We start from the raw sequence: 20289 nt of genomic DNA, 5'->3' as shown, positions 1-20289 counted from the left end.
TGGGGTTTTTCCCCCAGAAAAAGGGACTTTTCCAGGAAAATGGGAGCTCCCGCAGGGAAGCGTGTCGCTGTCTCTATACCCATGACGGTTCTCTGCGCATGCGCAGCAGGCCGAGGGGCGCACCATCTCCTCTCTTCCCATTGGTTGGGTCTCTCCACCGCTGCGCTCTGCCATTGGCGAGCGGGGGAAAGGGGCGGGGCGACGGAGGCCATGGCGACAGACGGCGGAGGAGCCGGTCGCGATGCCGGCAGATCCGGCGGGCGGCGGGGCCCGGGGGTACGTGAGGAGCAGTTGGGGGGTGCGCATGGGGGTGTGGGGCTGGGGTACAGGGAGCAGCACCGGGTATGGGCATAGGTGGTACAGGACTGGGGTTTATGCATAGGGCAGTATGGCGTATGTTCATCATGGGTGTAGGGCTAGGGTACACGTGTGGGGCGGTATAGGGTATGTGCATAGCGGGGGTATAGGGCTGGGGTACGTGTGTGGGGCAGCATAGGGTATGTGCATGGGTGGTACGGGGCTAGGATATGTGTGTGGGTAAGCATAGGGTATGTGCACAGGTACTATAGGGCTAGGATATGTGTGTGGGGCAGCATAAGGCATGTACAGGAAGGTATAGGGCTGGGATGTGTGTGTGAGGCAGTATAGTGTATGTGCATGGGTGGTGTGGGGCAGCACAGGGGAGCACAAGGTGCCGGTAGGGGTTTGCTGCCATCCCGGTTAATCCCGCAGTTCCCTGTGCACGGGGTTATTCCCGCGGGTAAGGCTCTACCCTGCTAATTCCAGTTTCAGACTCCGCTAATCCCGGCTGTGCTCTCCCATCACTGCCCCAAACCCTCTGCCTTGTTGTTTCATTAACTGGTCCCTCTAATTCCTGCACAAGGAGAAGCTTGGAAGGCTCAAAACCTGCGGAGAGATTAAACCCAATGATCCCTGTATTTTATCTGATGAACCTGCTCATCAAATCCCCTCCATCCCTTCTCCGGGGTATTACTGGAGTGAGGCTTGCAACGGAACTGCTGGCCACTGCATGTGCTTTAATTTAGCGTTGCTATTCCCAAAGAACCCCTTCCTCCCCTAGTAGATCTGCTTATTCCCTTTCCTCCCTCTCCTCCGGGCATGCTGCAGGGCTGGGGAGTTGTTGATTCCCAGGAATAACCAGATGCTCTGAGATGACTCCGGGTTACTTCATCCCCATGGAGCGATGCTACCGAACCCGTGTCTGTCCCTGTGTTGTAGCTCCTGTGGGCTGAAAACCAGAGGCTGAGCCAGGCGGCGGCCGCGGTGGAGAAGAAGGGACCGTACCTCGTGAGCAAGCCCCCCTCCATCCACGCCAAGCTCAGTAAGTGCTGCCCCTGGGCTGTGCCGGGGTGCGGGCAGGGACCTGCCCCGCCCAAAGCCCTGCTGGCCCCACGGTGGGCTCCGGCCGCCCCCCCGGGGCTGTGTCAGCGCTGCCCTGTGTTGCAGAGCGGCAGCGGGAGCTGGCGAAGGCGGCGCTGCGGAGGCAGGGGCTGCTGGGGGCACCCGCACCAAACCCGAAACCAGCACCAAAGAGGTTTGAGCCCGTTTCTGCTTTCCCATGTTCCTCTGGGAGACCGGGAAACTCCACAGGGAGCTGAGGAGCTTCCCTGCGGGCTCCGTTGTGAGCAGCGAGCACTCGATGTAATAACAGGGATTGCTCTAGCTCCTTCTTCTCCTTGCTCTGGGGATGGTTTGGTGGTGAGGATCTCGTTGTGAGGGTGGCCTAGAGCTCAGCTGGGGTTAGCTTAGGGTGGGAAGGGAGGTTCAGCACCAGGATCCCTGCCCTGGCTCCTCAGTCCATGAGCTCCAGGGCTGGATTCCCACACCAAAATGCCTGTCATGGGCTGGATCTTTGCTTCCACGCAGGTCAGTCAAGTTTAACAAGGGCTACACAGCACTGAGCCAGATGGCAGATGAGAACCTGCTCTCCCTCGATTCGGACAGGTGGGAGTGGGGGAATATCGCAGGATTTTGGGATTTGGCTCAGAACTGCACCCCCGAGATTCCCTTGTCTGCATCCCACACAAAGATGCTGCTTCCCGGCTGGCTCTGACTGTTTCCTTCTTCCCTTAGTGATGAGGAGCCAGGATCCAGATGTTCCTCAGGCTACTCCTCTGCTGAGGCAAGTGCAGGGCTCTGACTGATGGGGCTCTCTCACTCCCAGCCACCTCGAGGCTCCAGGCAGGGATGTGTGTTCGGGTGCTTCTCCCCATGCAAAGGCACTGGAGGAAGAGGCAATGCCCTTCCTGATCACAGCCCTTCCCTTTGCAAGCCCTAAACTTGAACTAAACCAGGACCAATCTGTACCTCCTCCATGTCCCCCCCAGCAGGTGAACCAGGACCTGAGCCGGCAGCTGCTGCAGGATGGGTACCACCTCGACGAGGTCCCTGACGATGAGGATCTGGATCTCATCCCCCCAAAACCCATCACCTCCTCTTCTTGCCCCTGTTGTTTCGGAGACAGCCTCTCCTGTGTGATCCAGTAGATGCTGCTCAGCGAGGGCTGTGCAAGAACAGGGCACAAACCAGCACTTTCTTTGTTCATGGGATGGCTGTTGGTGTCTGTGTCCATGCTGGGACAGTGACACAAGGACCAAATGATGCTGCGATGCCTCTCATGGTGAGCAGCAGCAACCAACCCACCCCAAAGGACTTTTCCTCATGCTCAGCAATAGTAGGGAGAGGTGGCACAGTGGTGTTCAGGTGGCATGGATAGGACCAGTCACCTGGTTGGGACCCAGGCATCTCCAAGGGGGTGTAAAAGGGGAAGGGACTGGGAGGTGCAGTAGCAAATGCTTCCTGTTTTGCCTGACCTCCTCTTTTCCTCCTTTAATTGGCCATGGTGAGGTTCAGGACCTGGCCTCAGACATGGGTTGTGCTGCCCTAATGATGGTTGCTGCTGGCTTCCCTCCTAACGCCTGGGCTGAGCTGAACCAAAGCTGGCAGCTCCAATGGAGGGACCCCAGTGGAGTGGATTGAGCTTTAGGTGTCTGCATTGTTACATGTACCTGCAGCCATTGTGCACGCTGGCACCTCCCTGTCTGCTTTCTGCCCCTCAAGGACCTATTGAGTTCTGGGTTAGGAGCTGGTGGCACATTCCAGTTGTCCCCAGATCTGCTTTGATGGAGGGGCAGCCTGGACCCACCTTTTGGGTGCAGGTTTGTGGGGGGCTGCAGGCTCTACTTGCTGTGAACCTTAAAAGCTGCCTTAAATCATGGTCCTACTACTCCATAGAGGACAATCAGCTGCTTAGAAACCTTATTTAAGTAGTTCATGTCTAGAGTCCTGAACTGTTGCTTTTGGGGGTTTTGTATTCTATTCATTCAAGGGAGCACTCAATAAACTGCATCTTGTTACTCTGAGGCTGTGGTGGTGCTGTAGTGGAGGCTGAGCCCCACAGCTCTGCTGGGGGGGGACTCCTCCCCATACCCCAGCGCAGTTCCAGAGCGATGGCTTTTCCCTTGTCACCCTGGTAGCACATTCCCTGTGGAGCTGCAGATGCCAGGGGCGTACCAGGGTCACCCCAGCCTCCTGGTCCCCAAGTCCTGCAGTGCTCTCCCCATCCTCCTTCCCACACCATGCTGCTCTGCACCGAGGACAACGTCTCCTCTTTATTCACAGCACCAGAGGCTCTCCAGCTCTGTCACACCACCAAGCAGCCCCTTTAACAGCCGGGGAAGGGGTGACATGGCTCAGAGGACTCCCTGCCATCAGCCAGGCTTGGGAAGAGCCCCCCAGGAGCAGCAGGAAGCCTCAGCATCACAGTGGCAGCAGCTCCTAGAAGCCAGGCAGTGATGCTCAAGAGCTGGGGTGCAGAGCTCCGGCCTCCCTGCTGCTGCTCAGCAAGGGATGAGGAGGGGAAACGGAACCACCAGAGTCACTGTAGCATTGGCAGCACCCTGAGGGACTGATGCTATGGGGACATGGCTCTTCCTCTGCCTGCCCTGCTCCATGCCATGTCCAAGGAGTTGATTCATGGAACTGCTCTTTCTCTACATCAGGTGGGGCTGGTTTGGGGGTTTAATAGGTTAAACTTCCAAGCGAGATGCCTTTGCCCAGGTCAGTTTCTATCTACTCCAATGTGGACGGGGGAAGCGCCCCAGGCTGGCTCAGAGGAGGCAGCAGGCTCGGAAGAGCAGCATCCCATCGGGAGAGGAGAGCTGGAGTGAGACACTCTCATTGGCGGAGATGAAGAGGACGGAGCCCCGGCACAGCGGGATCTCGGAAGCCGCCGCTGTGGAGGTGCCCACGGCTGCCCCTTGGATCACCAGCAGGATGCTGGCGGAGTCCACAGCAGAGATGAGGTACAGCTTGATGGAGGATGGGATCTGCAAGGGAAAGAGTCACCATGGCTTGAGCCTTCCCGTTCCCACCTGGTGATTGAACACGGGGACACCCAAAACCTCCTCCCTCAGCCCAGAGCTGCTGGAGAAGGTGATGGAGCTCTAGGCAGGGGGAACCCTAGCAACTCCATCCTCACTGGCACACCAGCTTCTGGAGCACAGCCAAGATGGGATAAAGCCAGTGTGTCCACCTTTGTGTCCCCACCACCACTCACCTCTATCCTCATGATGGCAAAGTCTGGCACAGGTGGATCATAGATATAGACATTGGGATCGAGCTGGCTCTGTGCTGCTGGGAAGATCTTGGAGCTGCTAGATGCTGGTGTGTAGTTGAGCATCTCACACAGGGTGAGGACGTCGATGAACTTGGGGGTGAGCCCGGCACGCACTGTGTTGTCCGAGCACGCCATGCACTCCACGCAGTCTGCAGGGACAGAGCAGCACCCTCAGCCCACCTCCACAGCCCAACATGTGCAGGAGCCCATGGGCACCCTGGGGAAGGCACTGGGGAAGCCCACCCTGGTGCTCACCTCCGTGCAGGTAGGCATGGGGCTCGTTGGCTCCCAGGAACATGGCCTCTCCCGGCTCCAACCTCACCAGGTTGAGGAAGTAAATGGTGAAGCAGCCGATGTCCCCGGGGTACTGCGAGTGCAGGCGCAGCAGCAGGTCCCCGTTGCTCCCCGACGTGTCCTTCCCTTCCGCCACTGTGAGGCACCAGGCACCACAGTGGGGATGGAGCTTTGGGGAGCCCCATCCCTTCCCCTTGAACACAGCCCCCCAAGCCCCATAGGAAGGGACCCACCTTCCTGTGAGATCCTCTTCACCAGCATGTTGAGCTGGTCCACAAAGAGCTTCTTCTCGCTCTTCATGAGGCGGGTGAAGCAGACACGGAGCGCGGCCGACACGCCGCGGGGGTCATTGCTGCCGCTGCGCTCCAGCTGCTCCGCCGCCACCTCCCCGATGAGTGCCCGCAGCTCAGGGACGCCTCATGGGGTGACAGCACATGTCATTCCTGAAGCCTGGCATCCCCATCCTGCCCCACCAGCATCCCCATGTTACTGGCATCTGCATCCCACTGGCACCCCCATCCCACCATCATCCCACCCCACCAGCATCCCCATCCCACTGGCATCCCCATCCTGCCCCACCAGCATCCTCATCCCACCAGCATCCCCATCCTTACTCTGGAGGAAGGAGACGATCTCAGCCACCGGCCGGAAGCCACACAAGCCCTCGAAGGGGGTGAGAGCGATGGCCATCTCCGGCTTGTGGTTGGCATCAGGGTAGTGCTCAGGGAACTGGGCGTGCAGCTTCGCTGCCAGCTCCTGGAGAGGGGACAAAGGGGCTGGGTGAGCTCCACAGGGACCAGCAAGGGCCGCCAGCACAACCCGGGGTCTCCCTACCTTGTTGGGGTGCGCCTGGATGGAGAGGGCGGTGTTGACAGACAGCACCTTGAAGAGGAAGGGGAGGTGGCCCTGGAAGGTGTCCTTCACCTTCGCCCCCAGGCATGCAGGGTTGTCAGCGATCCACTGCCCCAGCGTCCGCTGCGGGATGCGGTTATCCCGGATGATGGCATCACCACGGGGGTGTGCGCCCATCCAGAGCTGTGGGACACACACACAAGGAAAGACACATGGATGATGGACCAGAGCTGGGCAGCCAGTGGGCATGACTTGGGCTTTTCTGGAGGCTGCTTGGCAATGGAGGCAGACAAAAGCTTCCTTGGGGACTGAGTCATGCCAGGCTTCTCCTCTCCTCCTTCCCAGGCTATAGGGGATCCCCCTCCCTCCCTTCTCTCCACAGCTATAGGAGACCCACATCCCTCCCAGGCTATAGGAGATCCCCTCCCTCCCCGGCTATAGGAGATCCACATCCCCCTTGGGCTACAGGGGATACACATCCCTCCTGGGCGATAGGGGATCCACATTCCCCCTAGGTTACAGGGGATACACATTCCTCCTGGGCGATAGGGGATCCACATCCCTCTGCGAGCGGGCCGGACCCGGGATGGTGGGGACCGCAGCCGGTTGCGATGCCCACACGGGTGGAAGGGACTCTTACCCAGGTTGGCCATGGGGCCGAGCACTCACCTCTGCATAGGGCCGGTCGGGCTGGATCTGGACCAGGGGGTCGCTGCTGGCCAGCAGCTTGGCCACCTCGCTGGCCAGCCCCAGCTTCCCCCAGGAGTAGTTCTGCACGGTGCAGGACAGCGGGAACACTGCGGGGGCACAGCGGGAGTTGGGGGAGCAGAAACGACCCTCTTGATGCCCAGCACCCTCCCGGGGACGGAGGGGGCCGGGGGCTATGCATGGGCAGTGCACACCGGGGGTCCCCACGGGGGTGCCCTGCCCGCCCCATGGTCCCGTCCCCACGTGTGCCCCCGCTCACCGCGGATCTCCGCCATGGCTGGGGCAGGCCGGGAGTCCTAGCGGCGGCTCCGGCTCCGGCTCCCCCCCCCCAGGCCGCGCTGGGCGGGGCTGGGCAGCGCCTTACGCGCACCCTATAGCGGCCATAGGGAGCGCGGCGAGGGCCTGGCACTGCCCTGTGCGGCGCTCACGGGAGGATATGGGGTGTTCTGTAGGGGTGTTCTATAGGGGTTATCGTACAGGGGACAGTCTATAGGGGGCTATGTGCCCGCCAGTGACCTCCCTGCGGAGGTCGCCCCCCCACAGGTGCCCCTATAGAGCACGGCAGCACCCATAGGGTTAACCACCCCCCTTCCCCGCGCTATAGGCAGTTACCACCGCTGTGACGTCACCAAGTCCCGGTCCACGGAGCCGCTCGTCTGCGCGAGTGGGCGGGGCGGGTCACATGACCGCGCGGCGCACGCGCCCCGACTGACCCGGAAGTGGCTGTGTAGCAGCGGCGGCGGGAGCGCGGAGCGGAGCAGCGGGACCGCGCTCATGTCGGGCTTCGACACGAACCCGTTCGCCGACCCGGTGGACATCAACCCCTTCCAGGTGCGTGCGGCGGCCCCGGCCGGGCCTCCTGCCCCTGCCCGCCGCCACCAACCGCCACCGGGACGTGGCATTGAGTGAAGCGCCTCTGGCCAATAGCAGCGCCGCTTCCACCCGCTGCAGCCAATCAGGGCTCGGGGGCGGGACTAGAGGGTGGGTGTGCAGGGGCCGGTACCGGGACCCCCCGGAGCCGCTGCGCACCGGGAGCGGTGTGACCGGACCCTGCCCGCCGCTGGCTCCAGGACAACGGTTCCCCCCGCTCGAGGGGGCTCCCCCGGGCCTCGGGGGTTCAGCCCCAGCTCTTGGAACCGGGCCCGTGAGGCAAAACGCGTCCTCCAGCAGCGAGAGTGGTGGGGACAGAGGGTGGGATTCCCGCTGGGAATCCTCGGGCTGCTTTCCTGGGATTCCCATCCGTGGGTTTAACCTCCTGGCTCTCAGGCAGGGAGTTGGGTGGGAATGGGGAAAAGGGACGATTTCCTGACCAAAGGAAGTGTTTGTTCATGGGGCTGAGGGGTTTGAGGAATCAAAGCGGAATCAAGAGGGAAACAAAGTCCTTTCCTTATCCTTCGCTTTAGCACAGCCTTCGGCTGACCGTGTTCCTGTTATATTCCTTCTGCGGGGTGGCTTTTGTGTAGGGATTTATGGCTTCGACACGGAGGAAGTGAATACTCTGCATGTGAAAGCTGGTGCCTGAGCGGGCAGGGCCGTGCTCGCGCTTTACTCACTGTTCAAACAGAGAGCTTGGACGTAATTTACAGCAGGGAAGCTGATTGCAACAGGGAACTCCTGGTTTTGATGGGGACAAGGGAAAGTCGCGCCACGGATGGCCCTGTGGCTGTCTGATGGCTCTCTGTGGCTGGGCTTTGTGGCAGGTTTCACATCCTCCTTTTGGGAATGGGAGGTTGCATTCATCATTGTCCCGTAATGAAATACATTCCCTGGTCACAGAATCCCAGACACGTTTGGGTTGCAGGGACCTTAAAGCTCACCCAGTTCCAACCCCTGCCACAGGCAGGGACACCTTCCACTGGAGCAGCTTGCTCCAAGCCCCTGTGTCCAACCTGGCCTTGAACACTGCCAGGGATGGGGCAGCCACAGCTTCTCTGGGCACCCTGTGCCAGCGCCTCAGCACCCTCACAGGGAAGAAGAGCTTCTGCCTAAGAGCTCATCTCAGTCTCCCCTGTTCTGGCAGGTTAAAGCCATTCCCCTTGGCCTGTCCCTACAGGCCCTTGTCCCAAGCCCCTGTTCAGGTTTCCTGCAGCCCCTTTAGGCACTGGAGCTGCTCTCAGGTCTCCCCTTCAGGAGCCTTCTCTTGTCCAGGCTGCCCCACCCCAGCTCTCTCAGCCTGGCTCCAGAGCAGAGCTGCTGCAGCCCTCGCAGCATCTCCATGGCCTCCTCTGCACTCACTCCAACAGCTCCAGGTCCCTCTTGTGCTGCTGCCCCAGAGCTGGATCAGGGCTGCAGGGGGGGTCTCCCCAAAGCACAGCAGAGGGGCAGGATCCCCTCCCTGAGCTGCTGCTCATGCTCTGGGGGTGCAGCCCAGCACAGGGGGGTTCTGGGCTCAGGCGCTCACTGAAGTCAGGTCATGGGGAGCTGCTCCTCACCCAACACCCCCAAGTCCTTCTCAGGCTGCTCCCTCCAGTTTCCCCCAGGCTCTGTTTGTGCTGGGATTGCCCTGCCCCAGTGGCAGGACCTTGCTCTTGGCCTGTTGAACTCCATGGTCCCACTTCTCCAGCCTATCCACATCCCTCTGGATAATGTCTCTTCCCTCCAGCTCATTGACTGGCAGCTGCCTCCACCCCCTTCCACGTGCTCCAGAGCTTGCTGAAGGACTGGAATTGTCTTCATGCTCCCAGCCTTGTCACGCTGAGGAACATCCCTCAGGCAGAGCATCAGAGTTCTCTTTTCCCTTTGTGGATCCCAGGCTGTTGTTTCATACAACATAATCTCAACAAATCCTGTACAGAGCCCAACACAACTGGGAATCTTTGCCTTTCAAGAGGACTTCGTTGGTGATAGTCAATAAGCTTGGTGTCAAATGAGCTGGTTTGGTCCTGCAAGAAGCATCTCGGGCTCTGCTATCTGTTACTCTTAACATCTAAGAGATGATAACTGCCTTTGTTCATTCAGTGTCAGTGCTGCTGTGAGTGGCAGCTACCTCCAGAACTTTGCTACAAGCTTCAGATGGGGCTGAAAGCTCCCATCCTCTTTAGAGAGCTCCATAATAAACCCCTTGAGGTGTCTCTCAATGCTTCTTCCAGGCAGCGGCAGCGCTCTGAGGCCCTGGGCTGGTGGCTGACTGCAGGACTAGCGATGTTCGGGGCAGTCACTGTGGGGTTAGGCAACATGATGAGTTCCAAGTGATTGTCATTTGAGTTCTCTTGCCTTGCTCTCATCTAGAGGAGCATCTTTCTTCTGCTCAAGTTGAACTGGGGGTTCTAACAACTAAACCCTTCCAAAGGAAAGGTACCTACAGCAGTCTCCTCTGCTCCAATGCTTCCTCCGAGGAGTGACAGCTCCGTGTAGCGTGGCTGCAGGTAGTTAATTCAGAGGTTGAATGAAGTCCTTCTGTCCACATTTCACAGCATAAAGGATCAGGTCAGCTTCCCTTTGCCCTGCAGCTGGCAGAAAGGAACTGCTGAATGTGAAGTTTGGGGCAACTTCTTGTTCATCTCCCCTGCGTTACTCAACCCTCAGCTTGGCGTGCGGAAGCTGGTGTCTTTATACCACCCTGTTTCCCAGCTGCTGGTTTCCTTCCTGCCTGCTCCAGAGCACAGGGACACGTGGGCAAACACACTTGAGCTTTGTTGCACTTTCCCTGCTCTTTGTATATCCATTCTAGACACACTTGCACAATAGGGAGCTAAGCTGAGCTGCCTTGGCCATACTGCTGAAGGAAGTGATTTTTAAGCCATGCTCCAAGATGAGAGGTATTCTCCCTTTGGAATCAAGCTGCTGTGCAGCTGGAAGCAGTGGGGCAGTGGTGCTGCTCTCCCTGCCCTTTCCAACAGCAGTGCTGTGCTGGTGAGCCTCCAGTTACCTTAGGAGCTTTCTTCTGAATGGAGCTGAGCAAAGGGAAAAAAAACCACGTTTTGCATTGCCATTCCAAGTGTTCCTCCTTATTTCTAAGCACTTTCCCCCCAACATGACCATCTCCAAGCTCTTTGGATGGTTCTGTTTTCTCACTCCCATTCCATTAATGGGGTTTCTCTTCCTAGTGCAGTCATCTGCTGGACTCTGGTCAGGCTGGGACCTCATCCAGGCTGGATTAAAGGGTGTCTGTGCCACCATGCAGTAGCTATTGCGGATTGACTGACTTGTAACCATTGTGTTGCCAGCCCATGTGCCTGCAGAGCGAAGGGAAAGCCTCCAGAGGAGCGAGCAGTGAACTAAAACCTGTGTCCTGACTCCTTACATCCACTGTGGTGCTTCTCACAGCCCTGCCTGGCTGGGGACTGGAACATCATGGAGCAGCATCCGAAGCCTCCTGGTCTGGCATCCCTCAGCACAGGGTGATTAAGAAACTCGTGTGACCTGTTGTGGAGGGAGTGCCTGCTGTGGAGGAGAGGGGAAGTTACTCATTAACTGCACCAAAGGCACCTGAAGGCTCTGCTGGAACCTCAGGGGATGGCTCTGGCAGGGCTCACGCAAGCCCAAAGGCTTCTCTGCAGCACATGGGCTTGGGCAGCATCCCCTTCCCTTGTCACAGCTGCAGTTGCTGCTCACCCCATTAAGTACCAAATCACTGATCTCAAGACAAGTGGTGCTGAGGGAAGGAGAAAAAGCCACGTGTTGATGTTTTCCCCATACCAGCTATGGGGTAGCCAGGCTGTGCTGGCAGGAGTATTCCCTGGTTCAAAAAGTACCTTGTTTCTTTAATAACTGGGGAGAGAAGCATCCCAGAGGTCAAACTCTGGCTGTCAAGGAGGGATCTCTGTATGGAGAGGAGTGTGTACAGAAGAGAAGGTGAAATCAGCTCAGTGCAGTGCAGGTGAGGGATGAAAGGTGCTCTTCAAGCAGAGGAGCAGAGAACCTATTTTAAACCATCAGGTTGTTCGATAGAGGTGAGCGGCAGTTGCTGTGAACACAGCTCTTATGTAGCAGTATTAAACTCCCCCTAGAGTAATGGGTGTCCCACCTCCGGTTCCATTTCCCTGGGTGTTTCACCATTTTGGAGCAGTCATTGGCACCTTTGCTGCTCCAAGTGCCCAGGCCCACTGTACCTGGGTGCTCATTTTGGGAGGCTCTGCTCTGCTTGGTGGCTCCTCACTCGCTCTGTGGTGCCAGGGAGGTTTAGGAGGTATCAGCAATGTTCTGACTGTGGGTGAATGAATCCAGTTCCCGCTCCAAGGCCTTGGAAATGAGGCATAACTCGCTGTGGGTAAGTGGTGGTCATCTGCAGCAAGGGCTTCTGTGCCACCAACATGTTGGAGCTCTTCAGAAGTACCCCTTGGCTGGACAGGAGGTGGTTCCTGCCTGCACATCCTTGCTGACAGTCACCTCCTGGGTTAGTTCAGCCCCTTGCCAGCCCCATCTGGTTCCCTGCTAACAAGTGGATGCCAGCCTGGCAGCATGGATAATGGGTAATGTCCAAACAAATGGTGAGCTTTGCTCAGTGCTGATTTCTCTTTGCTTTCTCTCCTGTCAGGACCCCTCGGTGACCCAGCTCACAAACACCAGCCAAAGTGGCTTGGATGAATTCAACCCCTTTTCTGAGAGCTCCCAGCTGGTATGTGCCCTGTGTCTCTGCACTGGGGTGTCTGGGTGGTGGTTATGGTGGTATATAAGGTTCCTTAATAGGCACAGCTTCAAAACAGTGAGGCATTCCCAGCAGATTTCCCCATAGACTGCGCAGCTCGTTGCATGCATGGCAAGCTGTGAGCAGCTGCTCCTGCACTGGAGCACTAATGGGCTCCCAGCTGGAGCTCTCCACTGGCACGGAACAGCTTCTCATACTGGCTGCTGGCTCCCAGTGGAGCTACATGAAGTGTGAAGGGGAAGATGCTGTGTGGCAGGAAGCATCAATATTTATCTGATCTCGGGGTTGGGAGCTGAGCTGCAGCAGTGATACCAGTGATAGGTTGCTGCAAGAGCTTCGTGCTTATCTCCTGGCTGCTGCTGTGTGTGAGGTGAGAGAAGAGCAGGGCAGCAGGGTGCAGTGAGATTTGAAGTTGAAGCAATTAAGCACATTCCCTTTTTGCTTCATCTTTGCCTAATAGCTGTAGCCCTCGGATGCTGCTCGTCCAGTGCATTCAAGAACTAGCAAGCTTTGGAAAAGCAGAGTTGCTCTGTGGTTTGGTAGGCTACAGCTCAAAGTATATTTTGCCAAATGAAGCACTCTGTGACGGGTTTGCCTTGTTGCCTGTGATTTATCCTCAGACCAATGCAGCCCGGACAACACCAGCCACACAGCCCTCGGGCCACTCACAGCCTGCGGTTCTGCAGACGTCCGTGGAGCCCACTCCCCAGGTACAGCAGCATGGGCTGGGCAGGGGAAGGAGCAGACCTGGGGCTCTGGGGCACATGAGACTAGGAGGGGAACAGGATTCACGTGGGGTTGGGGGTGGGAAGCTGCAGGTTTCAGCTGCAGGTGATGAAGCAGGAAGCTTCATCATTCTCTTCATTGGGGCTGTAGGGACAGGGCAAGGGGAATGGCTTTAACCTGCCAGAGGGGAGACTGAGATGAGCTCTTAGGCAGAAGCTCTTCTTTCCTGTGAGGGTGTTGAGGCGCTGGCACAGGGTGCCCAGAGAAGCTGTGGCTGCCCCATCCCTGGCAGCGTTCAAGGCCAGGTTGGACACAGGGGCTTGGAGCAAGCTGCTCCAGTGGAAGGTGTCCCTGCTGTCATGGTTTAAAACCAAACTGCACAGATTGCGTGGTTTAAAACCCCACCTGTCTCCCACAGCACCACACACCCCTTTCCCCCCGTCCCCGCTCCCGGAGGGATGGGGAGGAGAACCGAAGGAATGTAACTCCCATGGGTTGAGATAAAAACCAATCCAGTAATCAAGGTATAACACAAATCACTACTGCCACCACGAATAAAAACAATGATAGAGGAAATAAACAAGGAGAGAGAATACGATACCACCCACTGAAATGAGCCCAACCCGCAAGAGAGCTAACTCCCCCCATTCCGGCCAACTTCCAGTTACCTCCCCGAGCATGACATGCTGTGGTATGGAATACCTCTTTGGCTAGCCTGGGTCAGGTGTCCTGTCTCTCCTTCCTCCTGGCTTCGCCTCCTCCCCTGGCAGAGCATGAGCTCAGAAAAGGCCTTGGACAAACCAAACATTTGAGCAGCAACCCAAAACATATGTGCTATCAGCAACCGTTCTCAGCCTGAAAGTCAAAACACAGCACTGCACCAGCTACCAAGGAGAAAAAATGACTGCTACTGCTGAACCCAGGACACCTGCCCATGGCAGGGGTTGGAGCTGGATGAGCTCTAAGGTCCCTTCAACCCAAACCAGTCTGAGTCTGTGATCTCTTAAACTCACGTTTGTGCCCATCTGGTGAAGTGGATCTCTATGGGGAATATGCACAGTTCTTTTTATGCCCTTTCCCCTGTGCCTCTGATGTCAGAGCTTGCTTTGCCTTGTAGCCTGTTCACTCTGGCTTCCCTCTGCTGACACAGGAATGTGTCCTACTGATGCTTTTAGCTCTGGTTCCTTAGTTTTGGTCAGACAAGCCCAATTCCAGGCATGTAAATGCAGTCTAGCTCTACATTCCAGGCACTGCTTAGACTGGCTGACGAGCAGGACCCAGATGACATCCCAGATACAGGGAAGGCTGCTAGGAGAAGGGATCAGTTCTTAGAGTAAGAAATGGGGAGAAGAGATGCTGAAAGGTGCTGTGGACAGCTCCTGCCTTTCCTTTAGACCCCTCTCCTACCTGGGAAGAGATTGTCCTGGTGAACTCCAGAGTCCTGCTCGTTGCTCTGTTGCAAGGAGCAATGACCTGGGAAGGAGGAGAAGCTGTGAGAAGTGAATAGCTTTGCTGAAAGGAGGGGGGGCATAGAGGATGGGTAACAGACTGCATAGCTTCCTTAGGGCTCTTCCAGCCCTCTTTTCCCGTGGGATAAGAGGAACATCTGGATGGAGTTCTGCATTGAGCTTGATTTCAGCCTCCAGCTAAGGCAGAAAGCCTCAGGACATTTCAGATCAAAAATGGGTGTTCATATTCCAACCTGTCCTCAATCCTTGCTATTGGATCGCCTTTGTTTCAATTCCAGTTTGGCATCTGGTATGTTTGCTGGTGGTATTCCTGCTGCCTCAGCTAGGGAATGGGTTAACCTTTCTTTCCCCCTGCTTTAGGCTGTGGCGGCAGCAGCACAGGCTGGGCTCCTCCAGCAGCAGGCAGAATTAGAGAGGAAGGCAGCTGAGCTGGAGAAGAAGGAAAGGGAATTGCAGAGTCACGCAGCCAGCATTGATCGTGAGTACAGCTTCCTGCAACATCCCATCCAGTGGGAGGCCAGGGAAGCCTGGGCCGCTTGGCTTGTCAGGGTCTGGTGAAGGCTCAGCCTGTCTGCGTGTCTTTCCTTGAGTCCTTCACAGCTGGGACAATCCTCTTGGCATTGTACCTGTCATCCCATAGCATCCAGGATGGGAACTGAGCTCAGAGATGAGGGGCTGGAGACCAGCTCTGGTGGGTCTCTGCTCCTCAGCATGGTCTCAGCACCTGCTTTTGGCCACGTTAAGCTCTTCAACACTCTTGAGGCTCTCAGAACCACAGCAAAGCTGTATTCCCCCTAATCTTGGTTTTAACTGGCTGAAAGCAAGTGAAGAACTGCTCCTCTCTCCTTCCTGCAGCGAGGCAGAACAACTGGCCACCTCTTCCCAAGAAGTGTCCCATCAAGCCGTGCTTTTACCAGGACTTTTCTGCAGACATCCCAGCTGACTACCAGCGGATATGCAAGATGCTCTATTACTTGTGGATGTGTAAGTACTAGCTTGAGCTGCAAGAAAACTTCTTCCTAAGGAGGTTCTGTGTCAAATGCTGAGCTTTGCCCTCCAGTTGGTTCTGCATGTGTTGTGTGCAGGGTAACATAATGTGTCCCTTCTTTAGGAAGGACAGCGCAGGTCAGAGCTTGGGTCCAAAATGGTCTTAACCTTATTTGTCAGTTTTGGTGCCCTGAAAAAGATTTAAGATGTGGTTGAAAGCAGCAGGATCAGATGAGGCTCAGTTTAAGCTGTTTCCTTTCAAGGGAGGCAGGGGACTCTTCATCAGGGACTGTAGTGATAGGACAAGGGGTGATGGGTTCAAACTGAAACAGGGGAGACTGAGATGAGCTCTTAGGCAGAAGCTCTTCCCTGTGAGGGTGCTGAGGCGCTGGCACAGGTTGCCCAGAGAAGCTGTGGCTGCCCCATCCCTGACAGTGTTCAAGGCCAGGTTGGACACAGGGCTTGGAGCAAGCTGCTCCAGTGGAAGGTGTCCCTGCCTGTGGCAGGGGTTGGAGCTGGGTGAGCTTTAAGGTCCCTGCAACCCAAACCATTCCATGATTCTATAAATGAGAGGGTCTGAAGCCTCCTCATGTTTTGCAGAGCTCCATGTGTTTCATGAGGGATTTGGGATGCTTCAGAGTTTTCCAGGAACTTCCTGATGGGTTTTTTCTTTCTCTTTCCCATCCTGAACAGTGCATTCGATCACCCTGCTCCTCAACCTGCTTGCTTGCCTGGCGTGGTTCACAGTGCAGACGGACAGAGGAGTAGACTTCGGTCTCTCCATCCTGTGGTTTATTTTATTCACCCCTTGTGCCTTTCTCTGTTGGTACCGACCGATTTACAAGGCTTTCAGGCAAGTTCTCTTTTCTTCTGGAACAGGGAGATAGCTTTTACTGGAGGAACTTTGGGTTTATCTGCTCCCATCATGTGTTGCCTGCAGGATTCTTCCAGCTCTTTGCATCATTAAATAGATCAAACCCACTTGTTCCTAAACATGCCAGAAGGGTCTATAAGGGAGTTTGCTGAAGTTGTTTAGCTCCCTCATGGCAAAGGGGGTCTGTGCAGGGCTCGTGTCCCTGGGTCTCACTCTTGCTCCATCTCTCCCACAGGTCTGACAGCTCCTTCAGCTTCTTCGTCTTCTTTTTCGTCTTCTTCTGCCAAACAGCAATCTACGTCATCCAGGCTGTTGGCATTCCAGGCTGGGGAGACAGGTAAGCTTGGCTTTACACTCACTGCCTGACAGCCCTGCCTGGGTGCTGTTTCTCACCAGGGCTGTGACTGGCAGAGCTGTGTGGTCCGTTTCTGACAGCTGCTTGTTCCTTCTCCCATGGTTTTCCACTCTCGCCCTGGCAGATCCCAGCTGGGCTCTTCCCATCTTAGTCCCAGCAAAGGCACAAAGCTTGTCTGTTGCTGCTGCCTTCCACCCTGCTTAATACATCTAACACTTATCCCTCCTTGATGCTGAGCCTCTAGTGCTGACCACATTTGCCTTGTGTTAAAGTGGAGCTTTCACCAGTATAGGCTGTAGCGTGTAGGTGAGGCATCCCTCATCCAGGATCTAGGAACAGCTTCACTCCATACTGCTGCCACCAGCCTGACCATGGAGTCATGGAATCAAGCAGGTTGGAAAAGACCTTTAAGCTCATCAAGTCCAACCTTTACCCCAGCACTGCCAAGTCCACCACTAACCCATGGCACTAAATGGTGACACTAAATCACTGATGCTGTCCCCAGACTCTCCATGGATTTCTCTTGTGTTGATGGTGGGTTGTGCTTCAAACAACACACAGAGATGGTTCTGCCCTCACCCTTTCTTGACGTCACTGTACAGAAGGCTGTGGCTGGGCTTGTGCAGAGCCCCTGCAGTTAGAGCACAGCCTCTATTTTCGCCTTGCTGCTCAGCTTCCAGCTTCACTGAACACAGCAAAGGTCAGCAGGCAGCAGCCCCTCTCCCGAGGGGCAGCCTTCAGGAGGTGAGCACAGTGAATCTCTGCCTATTTTTGCCTGCTGCCTGCAGAAGAGCTCGTGGGCAAAGCTCTCCTCGTGTTCCCTCCCCTGCTCCTGGTGCTGCCGTGGCAGTGGGGACTGGGACGGAGCTCTCCCCTGTCAGTGTGACTTGCAGAGCGTGCCTCAAGCCTGCTGCTGCCTCTCCCGCAGCCAGGCAGCACATTTATTTTTGGCTGCAGCTCGTGGTGTGCCTCTCCCTGTAGTGAGGCTGGAGTTGTGAGCACAGCTCTTGGGACACTTTGGCTCACTTGATTCCCCCTCTCCTGGTGGCACATGGCTTGCTTGGTTTAGCAGTTGGAAAGATTCCTTTCTCCAGCACCCAGGAGGGTATTTTTGCCCACAGCCAGGCACTGATAACTCCAAGAATTCCCCCTGCCCCTTCCACAAGTGCCAGTTTCCTCCTATCTGTAGCTCTAACTTAATCCCTTCCTTGCTCTTTCTCTCCCTCCCCCTCCTAACACTTAAATCCCTGGCCATGCAGAGCTGTCATGGGGATATGTAGGTCTGGGCTCCAGATCTTCCAATTTAGATGTCCCAGCCTATCTTCACAAGCCTTGGCTGAATTTTGACAAGGTGGTTATGGAAGTGATTTGATTTACAACAGCACCAAGGGTATTGATTTTGCAGCTTATGGGGATGCAGCAGGGGCCAGGGCTGGAACACAGGTGGAGTGAGAATGGTACTCTTGTGTGGAGGTGGATTGCTTCCAAGAAGGGATAATGGAAACTGTCCCCAAAATCCTAGAATCCCAGACTGGTTTGGGTTGGAAGGGAGCTCTAAGCTCATCCAGCTCCAACCCCTGCCACAGGCAGGGACACCTTCCACTGGAACAGCTTGCTCCAAGCCCCTGTGTCCAACCTGGCCTTGAACACTGCCAGGGATGGGGCAGCCACAGCTTCTCTGGGCACCCTGTGCCAGCGCCTCAGCACCCTCTCAGGGAAGAGCTTCTGCCTAAGAGCTCATCTCAGTCTCCCCTGTTCTGGCAGGTTAAAGCCATTCCTCTTGGTCTGTCCCTCCAGGCCCTTGTCCCAAGCCCCTCTCCAGGTTTCCTGCAGCCCCTTTAGGCACTGGAGCTGCTCTCAGGTCTCCCCTTCAGGAGCCTTCTCTTGTCCAGGCTGCCCCAGCCCAGCTCTCTCAGCCTGGCTCCAGAGCAGAGCTGCTGCAGCCCTCACAGCATCTCCATGGCCTCCTCTGCCCTTGCTCCAGCACCTCCACGTCCCTCTATAAAATGATGCCCAGATGAGCTCTGGATCCATGTCTGCAGCTGTTACGTTTGGTTTTGCACTTTGCTGTAACAAAGGCTTTTGTGCAGCTGTGGGTGCTGCGAGCGATGCTCTCTGTGCTCACCCTGCTCTCCTGTCCCACAGTGGGTGGATCGCGGCGCTGTCGGAGCTGCATGGGAACCTGGCCGTGGCCATCATCATGATGGTGGTGGCCGGATTCTTCACTCTCTGCGCAGCTCTCTCCCTCTTCCTCCTCAAGCAGGTGAGTGGCTCAGGGGCAGGGCGAGGTCTCACCTCAATTGCAGGTGCACAGCTCAGGCTGCTCCTGGGGTACCCTGCGTTTGAAACTTCCTCACATCTGCCTGGAGTGAGCTTGATTTTGAATCGGATCATAGAGCCACAGCCTGGTTTGGGTTGAAGGGACCTTAAAGCCCATCCAGCTCCAACCCCTGCCACAGGCAGGGACACTTTCCACTAGAGCAGAGGCTGAGCAAAGTCCATTGCTTTGTTCACATATCCAGGGGTTACAGTCATTGGTGCCACAGTGTTCTGGGGCTTCCCAAAGCCTGGTGGCAATCCCACAAGTGCCTTCCTGGGGGTTCCCAAGCACAAGCCCTCCTTGTGGTCAGCCACATTAGGGTTGTGTTTCCTCAGTTAACAGCAGCAATGTGGCTCTGGGGGAGGCACGGACAGGCTGAACTGGTCCTGTTTCCATTGCTTTCTGCTCCTTTTCTCCCTGTCTTGAAGGAAACAGCTGATACACCCTGCTCTGCAAGTGTCTGTAAGTACGGGTTCAGTGTCCTTGCCAGCAGAGTGCAGGGGGTTTTGCTCTGACACCCACTATTTTGCTGAAAACTCCCTATTTTACAACAAAACGAGGGTCTCCTGCAATGTGCAACCTCCCATTCCGGGTGGGATGGATGTAGTGGCTCCAGCCCATCCTCTCCAGCTGCATGACAGCACCACGGGCACCGCACACCCACGATTCATGCTGATCTGTGGTTGTTTTCCCCCTCTGCCCCTGTTCCCAGGTGCACTCCCTGTACCGACGCACGGGAGCCAGCTTCCAAAGGGCGCAGGAAGAGTTCTCCCAAGGCATCCTCACCAACAGGAGCTTCCAGACGGCCGCTGCTGGGGCAGCCTCCTCAGCAGCACACAGTGCGTTCCGAGGAAACTAGCCCTTCCCTTGGCTCCCGCTGCCCTCCTCACCCCAACCTCCACTTCTGTTTGGGAAACATGCACTTTTTGGGGGTACCACGTTGTGATGCCGACTCCAGGGGGGAAGAGGCCTGGGTTTTAGCTGCAACCAGCCTGCGTTTGAGGGTGATCGGTTTTCCCTGTCTTGTTTTAGGGTGTGGGGAGATAGGGGAGACATTCTCTGAAGCAAATATATTTCTCTATCCAGGAGCTACCATGTGTTTGTGTCTCTTCCTCCCCTGGCCCTGCGTGTAGCAGGGAGGCGAGTGGAAGCAGGTTTTGTGTTATTCTCTCTTCTCTTGATCTTTGCTATGGAGGACTTGGTTATCTGCTGTTTGGGGGGGGGGGGGGTGGTGTAACGTGCATGTAGTTTATGTCCTTAATTTGGAGAGCAGAAACTGCCCTTTTGGTTTATTACACTTACACGATGCTGCATTTCGGCCTCTTCGCTGCTCAGCTGCCTGACAGTCAGGGAACCACGGCACAAGGGAAAACCTGGGAGCAGGGAGGGGTTAGAGAGGAGTGGAAGCATCCTCCTGCTTCCCCCGCTGTGGCAGATCCCCTCTGTACTTCCACCAGGATCCTGCAGGCGCTCCGGGG

The 20289-nt window shown here is 56.4% G+C and overlaps 3 protein-coding genes across 4 annotated transcripts; 2 read left to right on the top strand and 1 right to left on the bottom strand.

The window, feature by feature from the left end:
- Nucleotides 1-205: 205 nt before the first annotated feature.
- On the top strand, nucleotides 206-3383 carry FAM219B (family with sequence similarity 219 member B). 2 transcript variants are annotated; one of them, XM_031045938.2, is made up of 6 exons: nucleotides 206-276; nucleotides 1240-1342; nucleotides 1468-1555; nucleotides 1888-1965; nucleotides 2095-2143; nucleotides 2352-3383. In XM_031045938.2, the coding sequence occupies exons 1-6, from the start codon at nucleotides 211-213 to the stop codon at nucleotides 2505-2507; spliced, it is 540 nt and encodes a 179-aa protein (XP_030901798.2). In that variant the 5' UTR covers nucleotides 206-210; the 3' UTR covers nucleotides 2508-3383. The 2 variants fall into 2 exon arrangements, with proteins under 2 accessions (XP_030901798.2, XP_005145828.2); XM_005145771.3 differs by having other exon boundaries at nucleotides 2349-3383.
- A 229-nt stretch (nucleotides 3384-3612) lies between these two features.
- On the bottom strand, nucleotides 3613-6875 carry MPI (mannose phosphate isomerase). Its single transcript, XM_005145729.3, has 8 exons — nucleotides 6753-6875; nucleotides 6455-6582; nucleotides 5768-5968; nucleotides 5548-5689; nucleotides 5167-5349; nucleotides 4895-5068; nucleotides 4580-4788; nucleotides 3613-4349 (listed from the first exon to the last, which is right to left on the bottom strand). The coding sequence occupies exons 1-8, from the start codon at nucleotides 6766-6768 to the stop codon at nucleotides 4131-4133; spliced, it is 1272 nt and encodes a 423-aa protein (XP_005145786.2). The 5' UTR covers nucleotides 6769-6875; the 3' UTR covers nucleotides 3613-4130.
- Nucleotides 6876-7166: 291 nt separating this feature from the next.
- SCAMP2 (secretory carrier membrane protein 2) lies at nucleotides 7167-19899 on the top strand. Its single transcript, XM_005145730.3, has 9 exons — nucleotides 7167-7324; nucleotides 11970-12050; nucleotides 12701-12790; nucleotides 14636-14753; nucleotides 15131-15259; nucleotides 15956-16115; nucleotides 16372-16473; nucleotides 18637-18754; nucleotides 19524-19899. The coding sequence occupies exons 1-9, from the start codon at nucleotides 7268-7270 to the stop codon at nucleotides 19668-19670; spliced, it is 1002 nt and encodes a 333-aa protein (XP_005145787.2). The 5' UTR covers nucleotides 7167-7267; the 3' UTR covers nucleotides 19671-19899.
- The last annotated feature ends 390 nt before the right edge of the window (nucleotides 19900-20289 follow it).

The sequence above is a fragment of the Melopsittacus undulatus genome, chromosome 9 (assembly GCF_012275295.1).
Source record: "Melopsittacus undulatus isolate bMelUnd1 chromosome 9, bMelUnd1.mat.Z, whole genome shotgun sequence".
NCBI classification, from domain to species: Eukaryota; Metazoa; Chordata; class Aves; order Psittaciformes; family Psittaculidae; genus Melopsittacus; species Melopsittacus undulatus.
Note: the sequence above shows the minus strand (reverse complement) of the source record. Positions and strands in the feature narration are given on the sequence as shown.

Coding starts and splice junctions, on each gene's coding strand:
- FAM219B (XM_005145771.3), top strand. CDS start 211: ATGGCGACAGACGGCGGAGGAGCCGGTCGCGATGCCGGCAGATCCGGC. Junction 1,556..1,887: donor CCGAAACCAGCACCAAAGAG/GTTTGAGCCCGT, acceptor GCTTCCACGCAG/GTCAGTCAAGTTTAACAAGG. Junction 1,966..2,094: donor CTCTCCCTCGATTCGGACAG/GTGGGAGTGGGG, acceptor TTCTTCCCTTAG/TGATGAGGAGCCAGGATCCA.
- SCAMP2 (XM_005145730.3), top strand. CDS start 7,268: ATGTCGGGCTTCGACACGAACCCGTTCGCCGACCCGGTGGACATCAAC. Junction 7,325..11,969: donor TGGACATCAACCCCTTCCAG/GTGCGTGCGGCG, acceptor CTCTCCTGTCAG/GACCCCTCGGTGACCCAGCT. Junction 18,755..19,523: donor CCCTCTTCCTCCTCAAGCAG/GTGAGTGGCTCA, acceptor CCCTGTTCCCAG/GTGCACTCCCTGTACCGACG.
- MPI (XM_005145729.3), bottom strand. Junction 5,969..6,454: donor CCGACCGGCCCTATGCAGAG/GTGAGTGCTCGG, acceptor TGTGTCCCACAG/CTCTGGATGGGCGCACACCC. Junction 5,350..5,547: donor GATCGTCTCCTTCCTCCAGA/GTAAGGATGGGG, acceptor TCACCCCATGAG/GCGTCCCTGAGCTGCGGGCA.